Source organism: Scophthalmus maximus, chromosome 8 (genome assembly GCF_022379125.1).
Source record: "Scophthalmus maximus strain ysfricsl-2021 chromosome 8, ASM2237912v1, whole genome shotgun sequence".
NCBI classification, from domain to species: domain Eukaryota; kingdom Metazoa; phylum Chordata; class Actinopteri; order Pleuronectiformes; family Scophthalmidae; genus Scophthalmus; species Scophthalmus maximus.
The window spans coordinates 21,005,847-21,016,793 of NC_061522.1; the positions used below are offsets into that span (position 1 = coordinate 21,005,847).

Consider the following 10,947-nt stretch of genomic DNA (forward strand, 5'->3'; position numbering starts at 1 on the left):
ATAACATTCATGCACTGCTGGAAGAGCCGTCGGAGGCAGTTGAGGGTTAAGTGTCTTACCCAAGGACACATCGGCAGGGGGGGAGGCCGTGGATCGGACCGCCAACCTTCCGGTCAGTGGACGGCCGTCTCTACCTCATGAGCCACAGCCACACATAGACGTGGTCACAGGGGCGGGAAAATTAAGCTAATGCAGAATTGCCTGAAACTTGTATTCTCTAGAATCACCAGCAGACAGCTCTCTGAGAAAATTACTATTTCTCACTTGATTTATAACATCATTTTCCTGAGCAGTTTACGGTTTCAATCACTGGTTTCAAGTCTTCTTCAATACAGCATGATGTTCATTTTGTAAATGACGGTGTCATTTAGAGTGAAATAGATGATTATATATACAATCATGTGAATACAGCGTGATTGACAGCTGGTACCGCAGGTGTAGGTGGGCACGCAGGGGAATGCCTCCCCCCGTTTCTACGTCTGGTTGCCAAAAAGACAAATGGCGCTGGTCAAAATGCTCAACACAAGGCTTCTAAATTCAATTTAATTCAATTTTATTTGTATAGCGCCATTTCACAAAATACATTGTCTCAAGGCACTTTACATAGTGAGGTCAATATTACAATATTACAGGGAAAACCAAACAAATCCCACAATGAGCAAAGCACTTGGCCACGGTGGAGAGAAAAAACTCCCTTTTAACAGGTAAAAATATCTGACAGAACCGGACTCAGTTGCAGGCGTTCATCTGTCTCATGTCTATGTAAATGGCAGATTACGAAACAATAGGTGACATCACGCTGGGTTGCCACTTGCTCCAGACCCCGCGCGACCTTCAAAGGATTTATATATGATACTGTTCCAATTTTATTATATGGTTTAAAATAAATTCAAAACTTGTGCAAATATCAATTCTCTTATGCTCGCAAACTGTTTTTCAAAATTCTCTCCTCTGAGGAGAAGCTGACACGTGTGAAACTGTCATTCGAAATGCGACTATGATCTCCTCTGTCTTTAGTCTCAGAATGCACAGCAGAACTTTTTCATGACAGTAATGAAACAGACACATCGCTATTTTCTAATAATCCTGGATACTGCAGTACCTTATTACTGGACAACACTGTAACTACTCAGTCTTTTACAGATTTTGGTCATTTCGACGACACTTTAGGCAGGAAATTTGCATTAAGGGAGCATCAACCAACACCGAGGAGTGAGCTTGACACGGGCTAATTGGGTCATTCTTAAAAGGGGAAGGACTCAGTCAAGACAAAAGGGGCTACTTCTGTCACATGGACGTGGTTTGGGTTGCTGCTGCAGACCAGTTTCCAAACAAACACCACCAACCTCTTTTACCAACTCCACAAAAATCAAGCGAGTCTACAGATGAGAGCCAAGTGCTCAAAACAAACTCCAGACTGAGACGGTGCAAGAGACTTTTGCCCACAGCACAACAAACAACAAAGAATCACAAAGATAAAGTAACTTATTGTTATCTAGAATTGAATTGGTCATAGCACACAGCCTAACATAGATTGAATATTTAGTCTTCCTTCAGACTGCCTTCAGACATTTGCTAATACAATTCCAAAACAGAGGCCACATAAATGACAGGCCATTTTCAAACTGTTCTGACAATTCAACATTCTGCTGCAACGAAATGCTTCAACAACAATCTGTTGTCACTGTGTTAATTACAGCGCTGCGGGCATCAAGGAAAATAAAGACACAGACTAGGCCCATAATGGGATGTACTAGAATGTTTTGGTATGTTTTAGTTTTTCTCTAAATGCACCATGTCTTCAAATAGCTTGTTTTGTCTGATGCCTAAACGCAAGTCTCTCAACAGCGACACGCAAGCTCACATGATTCAGTATCAAAACAATAGTCTTGGCGATAATATTGTTTGTCGAAATTATTTCTGATCCCGAAGTCTTTTAATGTTACGTATCTGCTGACATTGAGTCTGATCCCGTGGAGGTTCTTCTGTCACAAACTACCTTTGACAAGTACAGACAGCAGAACACTCACAGATCACAAACAGTCAAGTTTAATTTAGGCCTGTCATCAGAATTACCATTAATTAGCGACATCTGACACGACGTACCGCCGCCGCCGCTTGTCATTTTATCACGTGAAAGCGACGCTCATCGGCACCAACTAAAATGAGAAGCAACAGTTCCAGCGATCATTAGGATCAGCTCAGGATATATCCAGAGGCATTTTTTAAATATATAAATGAACCTACCCTATTCAAAACAGTCCAATGAAGACATTTTCACATGTCACAGCAGAAAAAGCACAGGTGAAAAAGAGGCAGAGTTCTATTTTTCTGCTTCAGTTTGAGGATTCTGGTATTGAGCAAGCTGACTGGATGTCACCCTGCCATGGCTCACGGTTATCAGCAACACCAGCACTTCTCTCACTATGACATGTCAAAATGTCTGCTCTGGCAATTCACTGTAATTCACAGAAATTCCCAAAAAAACCAATGTTATTTATGCTGAAGTAAACATTAAAACAGAATAATACACACAAACACACTTTTTTCTACAGAATATAATGTACAGAACTTAGAAATAAGCATTGAGAAACTTTTTTAACAGCATCTGACTGAGGAAGATGATTTAATATGTTTTGTGGATGTAATGGATATAATGCATTGCTATGCACCTCCATAGTGCAGTCAAATGCATCAGAATCACACCATTTCACTAAATCCTTACATATTGCTAAAAATGTGCCTCCATTAAAGGTCACTACACACTGGTTCCGAAACTCTCAGACACCCTGAGGGTCCCAAAATTGACCTTTTTTCCTACAGTCTACAGTTATGCATTTTCAGATTTCGACAGTTAAATACATTGTTAATATAGGCTATATGGAGGATGTTACTGTTACATTTATTCCAGCTTTTATCTTTGTTTCAAACTGTGATCATTTCAGCTGAGCTGACATGTGTGAGCTATCAGGAAAAGAACAGCTGAACAAATCGTGGATCAATGATGGTCAAAGCCTGTGCCGCAATCACTTATCTCATCAGGTCGAGGTTCAAGTTTGTTTCTATTCAACATGCAAGTGTCGTGTTCTGTGTTCACTCTGAGCACAAGAGTGAGAATCAACAGAAAAAATAGCAAACCATGTTGGCATCAGCACATTTAAATTAATTGGAATCTTTTTAGTTTTCCGAATCAATCAAAGTCATGCAAAAACATAACAAACCTATTCCCATTCATTCACTCCCTGTCAAATGGACAGGCCAGTAAAGGAAACACAATACTTGCCACACCTTCTGATTTAACATTCTTTTATTAAAATTACAAAAAATCCTGTAAAAAATTATAAGTTCATGACTGTTGAATATCTTTCTAAAGTAATATAGGATCAGGCTGCCTTTAATTAACTGAAGAGAGTCACTCTTCATATAGATAGACCTTGGACTTTACTGTACAATACTGACAGGCATCTGGGCATATACATTGAAAAGTGTTATTATGATTCCACTTGGCAGGTGCAACAACACGTACACACAATCATGCTGCGTGCGCGCACACACACGCACACACTCACCCGATAGCTGTCATTGCCCACTAGGGGAATAAACACCCCAGTTGACCAATGACCCTTGTAACTGTACAGCATCCCTCTCCTGTCTTCATAATGTTTGTGTGTGCGTGTGTGTGCGTGCATGCGTGCAAGAGTAAGACCTCTGATTTCCCACTGTGCCAAGCATCATTTACAGCCCCACACTGTATGCGTCTCTCACCATGCTTAAGGCTTTGCGCACCTACTCACTCGATATCTAAATTGCTACAGATACTCTGTTCATCAGCTTAAATCGTCCGGCACAATTAAAAAAGAAAACACTGTGTGTGATTACCCATGAACGACTGAAAAGAAAAAATGCAAGAGGCTGCAGAAAAACCGCATTAGAAGCCATCACTTTTCGATTGTAACCCAAGTCAGTTACATTCTAAACCTAATTCCTCCTGCATTGAACACAAAAAGCTCTCTTTAATCCCAGCTCTCTGAAGTCAGAAATGTGAAAGGACACATTCTTACCAATGCACAAATGAGGGTCCATGACCTTAAAATGCTCCGAGTGATCAAAATGAAATGTTATACAGTCGATTCAGCTTGACTTTCTGACAGGAATGCCCATTCCAGTCACCTCTTTCAAATCAATATCTGCCTCATGCTTAATGATGTTCTCCTATTCAACATTTCCCTGAAGCACGGCACTTCAGCAGTCACTGCGGCGTAATTCCACTGATGTCCCAACAGCAGCGTGGTGTTAAATTTTCATTTAGGGGAATATTTACAATAGGTGCAGACTTTGTCAAGGTTATGAATGACTACATGGCACCGGTCATCATAGCCACGGGGCAAATAATCAGGCTGGTAGCTCCGCAGTGGACGAAACGACAGCTTTATGAGAGCTGAAATGCACTGTGACCATTCATGAGGGAAAGCTTTGAGGTTCTCCTGTCAATGCGTAGCATGGGTAGCCTCCAGCAGAATAAAATGAATTGGCACTATAATAAACACGAGGGCAGCCAGTAATTTGCTGCTGTGTCCACGCAAGACTGATGTCCTCTCTCGAAGCACAGTGTGTAGCATTGTACTGCTGCGTTTGATTTGTCTCTTTAATGGATTGAAATCTTGATATCTGTAATTATGGATGGGACAGTTCTTAGCACTGTGCTTTCTCTTAGACCACCAACGACAGCTGAGCACTTTGGCGCCTCGGCTGAAAACCACCTACATTCAAAACTACAATGACGCTTCCAGGTTTTCACGAGGGTCTTGAATCAGGAGCAACTAGACTTGAGCCCCTTTCACACTGGCCAAAAAACCTGCTTAAACCCGCTGCATTTTCTGCAGTTTGAAAACGTTTAATTGGCATTCAGCCACGGGTCAAATGACTCTGCAATAGACCCGGGTAATAATCGGCTTCACCTCCAGTCGGCATTGATGTGAATGTCACACCCGGGTGAACGCACTAATTTGCGCGATGACGGAGGCAATGAAGGCTTGTCTCCTTATACTTTGAAAGAGTGAGCAAAGTACAAGATAATAATACAAGGTCAATAATGTAACGTTGACCACCGTCTCACAACAGAAAGCAGCTATGCTGGCTGCTGAATATGTGGGGTGTAGGCGGTGTTAATGCTCCAGGCTGTTAACGGTGAAACTGTTATAGCAAGGTTTTGTTAGAGTCATTGGAGTCACCTGCGGGGGGGCACACACTACACCATCCTTCACCAGGAGAAATGTCTCCAAAACGTTTTGTCTATTGACAGGTTAAATACCTGGTTTCACCACAATTAAGTTAGAACAGAAGAAGCCTCTTGGATGAAGGTGAAAACATCTTCAACAAATTACAACCAAGTCCAGTTGCTCCTGATTCAACCCCCTCCTGGATAACTATGACCTGGAAGAATGAGAATCTCCACACTTCCTGGTTCCTTTCTCACATCTACATTGTACATATGAAGCTACAGCCAGCGGCAAGCTAGCTTAGCTTAGCATAAAGATTCAGGGGAAACTGCTGTGTGACCTCGTAGAGTAGCACTATAAACTATCATGATGTCATTTAACTTGTGATTCATTATTTCAGCTCCAAAGATGCTTGAAATAAAAAACAATATCACCAGATTCATCTGATACCTGTCATTTGAAAAGATTAACACAAGTCTTCATTTGTAATATGAAAATGAACATGGTCCCACCAGAGCTATTTGATTTTTAAAATACACCTACTGCACAGCAATCAAACATTTTCATGCAGTATGAGTGTGAATCTGATTGAGTTAACACACTTCATTGGCCAAAGAGCGACAGAAGGAGAAGCCCCTATGACAGGGGTCACTAAAAGGCGGGCCGCGGTCCAGATCGGGACCCAGACGCCATCCTGTCCGGACCCGGATCCACAACTGATAGATCATTGAGAATAGCAAATTTTGACTAACGTTTCCATTTTAATGGTGGAGCGTGAGCTGTCACTACACTGCTTGGCGTCCAACGTGTTACAACTATCCGTGGCTGGCCCTAGTCAGGAAGCAGGGGATAAGTTTCACTTTCTCCAGGGCTAAAGCGCCGCCTCGCTCCGGGACCAACCACCGGACTTTCCGTAGCAGCGTGACTTCTCTTTTAACTTGATTAAACTTTTAATTAAGACACTACTGCAGCCAACTCTGCTTCTCTCCCCCTGTCGCTTGTTGTTTTGATGTGCATGAGTAACAGTGGTGCAGCCAATCGAGTTCTGTGCTGTGCAGTGTGTGTAGACCTCACTCGCGGACACGTTAAGCGCCTTGCTAAAGCTAGTTTTAGCTCTCTGGTAGTGCGCCCGTCTCCCATGTCGGTTGTCAGAGGTTCAAAGCCACCCCGTGACACATGATTGAGTGAAAAAAATTCTCCAACTGGACCTCCCTGAATTTTAATTGAATACTCCTGCCCTGTGACCTCAAACCACAGCTCGGCATATCCTTAACCTCCTGACATTCATGAGCTGAGGACTTACCCTGTCTTTCATCCTCCAGCTCTGTGCTAAAGCCTTGGAGCCCTCAATCTTCTCTGAGTGCCGTTTCTTCATGAAGGCCAGGGGAAGCTTCCAGTCATTCATGTCGGCCTCCTCCTCCTCAGCGAGGCCCACGGCCGGTGAATGAAGCAAGTCCGCGTCCATTCTCATCAGGGCCCTGCAGGAGAGGGCTTACGTTAGATAAAGAAAAACAAATTGATTTCACTGATTGCTGTGAAGTCCACATGGGAAACCAGCACTGTAAAAACAAGATTCACAACAAGATTGAAAATGGTCATTGGGTATCCCCAAAAGAGCAGAATCTATCACATCAGTCACTTGAGTTTATCTATTTGTGTTAAAGCTAAATCTTAAATTGAAATATTACAGTTGATTCTACATTTCAAACTTTGCATCGTGCAAAGGTCAAGTCCACCGGCTACTTACAGTTTGGAAACACTCAACATTACATTTCAAAATTGGGAATAATATCATGAATAATGACTGTGTGCCTGTTTGTCTGAGCACCTTGCTGATGTACACATGTAGTATACCAGAGGTCGGGTGAATGTCACTAGCTCATATAAAACAATCTAACCTAATGTTAGCTAGTTAAAACTTCCTTACTCTCCCATCGCTCTCTTTTTCTCTACTTCGCCTCTCTATCTCTCTTTCTCCCTCCCTCCTCAGACGGGTTTCACTTAACTCACTGTATCCAAATTAAAATCACTCTGCAGTCTTTTACTTTGGACATTGAAGCGGAGGGCTGTATATAGATGAGAATATGCATAAAAGTAGAGTAAACAACACTGTGATAGTTCAAACCCTCAGGCAAGAGGAGAGCATTGCACAAACCGTCTGTACAGCCACGATGTCAGACATTTCCAGAAATGTGTTGGTGGACCAAGGACAATAAACTAGACAGAACACTGGCAAAATAGGACTGGACATAAAAATTCTAAACTTTTCGGCATCTCTATAAGGGAAAGTAAAAAAAGAAAAATGAGGACTGCGAGTGGATGTGCAATGCTTTTGAACAGCCAGGGATGCCTTTGCTGTCGAAAATGACAATCGGGGTTCTGACACTATCCTGATACTGGAGCCTGAAAAACCTGAATGGCTCTCAGGCGTTTTACACTGAAACAAAGAAACAAACAAATATTCCCTTGGTTTATGGGATGAGGGTCATGGGTCATGTTTAATGTTCTGCTGACCAATCTCCTGCTTACATGAAAAACCACAACAACAACAACAGAGAGTGACGCTGACCGGCTGCCTGACTTTCCCTCAACGCGGCAGGAGAGCAACACCTGGATGACGTCACGCCGGGGCCCCGTGACCGCAGCTGCCCGGGCCACAGGTGAGGAGCTGTGTTCACCTGCGGTGCCGTGAAGACGGCCGGCCCTGAGTCGACCCTGACCGCACAGCGTGTCCTCCGACTCGACAGCTGACGAACACGCCGGCCGGCCAACAGCTAACAGCTAACTGTTAGCCGAGCTAGCGCGGCTAATTTTGACAGCTCCCCCTGAAGACCGCCTGTCAGACTGAATGTGAGAGGCGGCTGCGATTTACACCTCCTCCCCGGTTAAACTTCCAAACAGAAACCCGAGCACAGAGACAAGTGAGCCAGGGCAGGTGTGCAGAAATGGCGCCGGTGGTGTTGGTGGCAGCGACGCGTGCAGATGCAGACCTCGGTGCTGTGGGGTTCTCTGCCCGCGCTGGGGAACCTCTCCGCCGGCGGACGATGACGGACACGGTCGCACAAACAATCCTGGTGAGAAAATGGTAGGGCAGCGTCCACAGCCTGTACAGCAGGTCGAACCCGTCAAATCCGAGCTGGACGGGCGCGTGTTTGCACGGGAATCTGCGGCTCCTCTCCCCACGGCTCTTCGCTATGGGAAGGGGCTGCAGACGAGGCCCATCTTCACGCGGACAGTCTGCCACAGCCACACGAGGCACCGGCCGCACTTATCGATGACGGGGCCCGCGTGGTGTCCTGCGACAGACCAGCGGCCCTCGGAGCCGATTTGGTGAGGCGGCGTTCGCGGAAATCCCGACAGCTTCTCCGGAGAGGCACTTCTTCAGCACTTCTGCAAGGGCGCAGCCATCTTGAGTTGGACCCACAATGCACCGGTGGTGCGGCGAGGCGGTCATGAAGCGTCACCGCCGCCGGTCCTGTCAGACACCGAAATGTAAACACACACGACCTGGACAGCTAAAGAAAAATACCCTCCACTAGTATGGGTGTCATTTCTTTAACAGTTGTTTGATTGATTGATTGTTTTCGGTTATGGGAACATTTCATTGTGAATGTAATTATCTTAATTAGTGTTTTTTTATATTTATATTTTTTCAATCCAAATCAATAAAAGACACGTTTATAGTTTTCTCATTTCACCATTAAAAAAACATTAGAATCCACACAATTAATTGTGTTTTTTCGAGAGAAAATCAAGCATAAATGTGGAGCGGGTTCATAATCACAATCAGCAGTTAAGCCATGATTTTTTACTTCACTAAATCACTTAATTTAAACCTATAGAATTAAAACAGTGTACATTTTATTTATCTCAGTCACGTTTCCTTTTCAACCTTATATTGCCATTTGATGTTATATTGTGAATGTCGTAATAGTGATTTTTATTCTTTACTTGTATCATTGACATATGTCACAGGAGGCCTGTGAACCCATGAACACCACTTAGTCCTATATGCAGCGCTGTTTTGTGACTTTTGTTGACACATTGACGATGTGGATTCAACATCACAGTCGTGTCTGAGGCCATCTGTGGTGGTACTGTATTAATACATGATATTGCAGGGTAATGTCTGTTATTCGATCTGCCTGCTGGACAAACTACAGGCTCAACAAGTAACATATTGTTGAATCAAGACTTCTCTGTCACAAAACTAATGTTACAAGCTTCACTGAATCATCATGTATCACATGTATATTTGCTGTGATTTCAAATGCTCCCACCACAGAAACAATGAAAAACACTGAGGACACTGTAGTTCAACTGTACTTACTGTGAGAAAAGAAAGCATTATTTTTAACTTTAAGTTAAAACCATAGAAAAAACCATAGAAAAAACAATTAGTGAGTTTTTCCATAGAAAAAACAATTAGTGAGTTTTTCCTCAATGCTCTCATAGCCAAAAAAGCCCATCTTAAAATAATAAATTGCATCTGTAATGTCTGCTGATTGCATTTACCAGGGAAATGAAATATCATGCAATTTAACCAAATGTTTGTATTTGTTCATTCAAAAAGAAACGGCACTTTTTTTACCGAATCGTCAGTTAATACCCAGTGTAGATGTGCACAACGTCTCCCCGCTGTGTGATGTGTCGTATCACGAGCCAGTTCATCTGATAGCTGCATCCATCAGAAATAGCAGGGGAGCAGCTGCTCAAAAATGCAACACTGTATGTGGCCGTGTGTTAAATCGAGCCTGAGCTGTATTTAAGTCATAAAAGGAGAGGTTCTTACAGCGGGCTAATGTTGGCTCCAGGAATTTTTACATTCTATGATTGATACTGTATTGAATATTAAGAGTTGTCCCTCACCTGTAGGTTTCTTTAGCATCTGCCAAACACATGGGTACATGTAATTTTACAAGCAAAAATAATTAATTAAAAAAGTAATTAATAATAATTACATGTATATATAACAATAAATGCAGGAACTGTCGGAACACTATCATAAGTCTCATGCATGTGCAATGAGGAAGCGGGAGTTTTATCCAGGAGTTTTAAAATTCATAATAGTAAAATAAGACAATTACGGAAAAGTGAAGTGAAGAAAAGAAATGATAAAATACTACATGATGGTACACTTATGTTGTTGTCCCTTTCATTCCCACTCCACACACACCAGACACCTGTTCTTGCACTATAACTTGGGTTGGGTGGGTATGGTGTGTAACCATACATTTGGTATGTAATGTTTCTGTAACAGGTCCTTTTGAATGCTGAGACCCGAGATTCAACCAGCACAAGCTGAGCAGTCCCTTCCGACGGGCCCATTTTGAACAGGCACACTGGTAAAACCTGCCACCAATGGAACAGTGAATGTGTTTTGGAGGAAATGTAATCGCTGGTTGGATTACATTGAGAGGCAATGTAGTTTCTATTTTTTAAATTAATGAATAAGCGCTACATTTTTATCAGCAGAGTCACCATGCAGGAGGTGGAGGGTGGCTGTCACACCCAAGATTCAAGTTTTTCATCCCTTACATACCTTCATTGCATTAGGGAGTATACTCTGTTGCAATTAAGTGAACTTCATAATGAATTTGCTTTTGAAATGTAGTTGTGGGTTTCGGGTTGTGTTTACATGTCCAGCACTTACAGCATAGAGCATCTTCATCGGTCACTTGAGGTTGTGCTTGTGGCCTACTGAAATCTAACCTTCACTCCCTTCCGC

The 10,947-nt window shown here is 42.9% G+C and overlaps 1 protein-coding gene across 5 annotated transcripts in view; it reads right to left on the reverse strand.

The window, feature by feature from the left end:
- rptor (regulatory associated protein of MTOR, complex 1) overlaps positions 1–8,651 on the reverse strand; it is a 154,183-nt gene extending 145,532 nt beyond the window's left edge. For 4 of the 5 annotated variants that reach the window (XM_047333633.1, XM_047333631.1, XM_047333632.1 and 1 more), the window contains exons 1-2: positions 8,210–8,651; positions 6,523–6,697 (exon numbers count right to left, since the gene is read on the reverse strand). In XM_047333633.1, coding sequence (XP_047189589.1) covers positions 6,523–6,690 — 168 coding nt within the window. In that variant the 5' untranslated portion in view covers positions 6,691–6,697; positions 8,210–8,651. Of the gene's footprint in view, positions 1–6,522; positions 6,698–7,788; positions 8,189–8,209 lie in introns of those variants that run through there. The other variant, XM_047333630.1, reaches the window with a different exon arrangement.
- Positions 8,652–10,947: the final 2,296 nt, after the last annotated feature.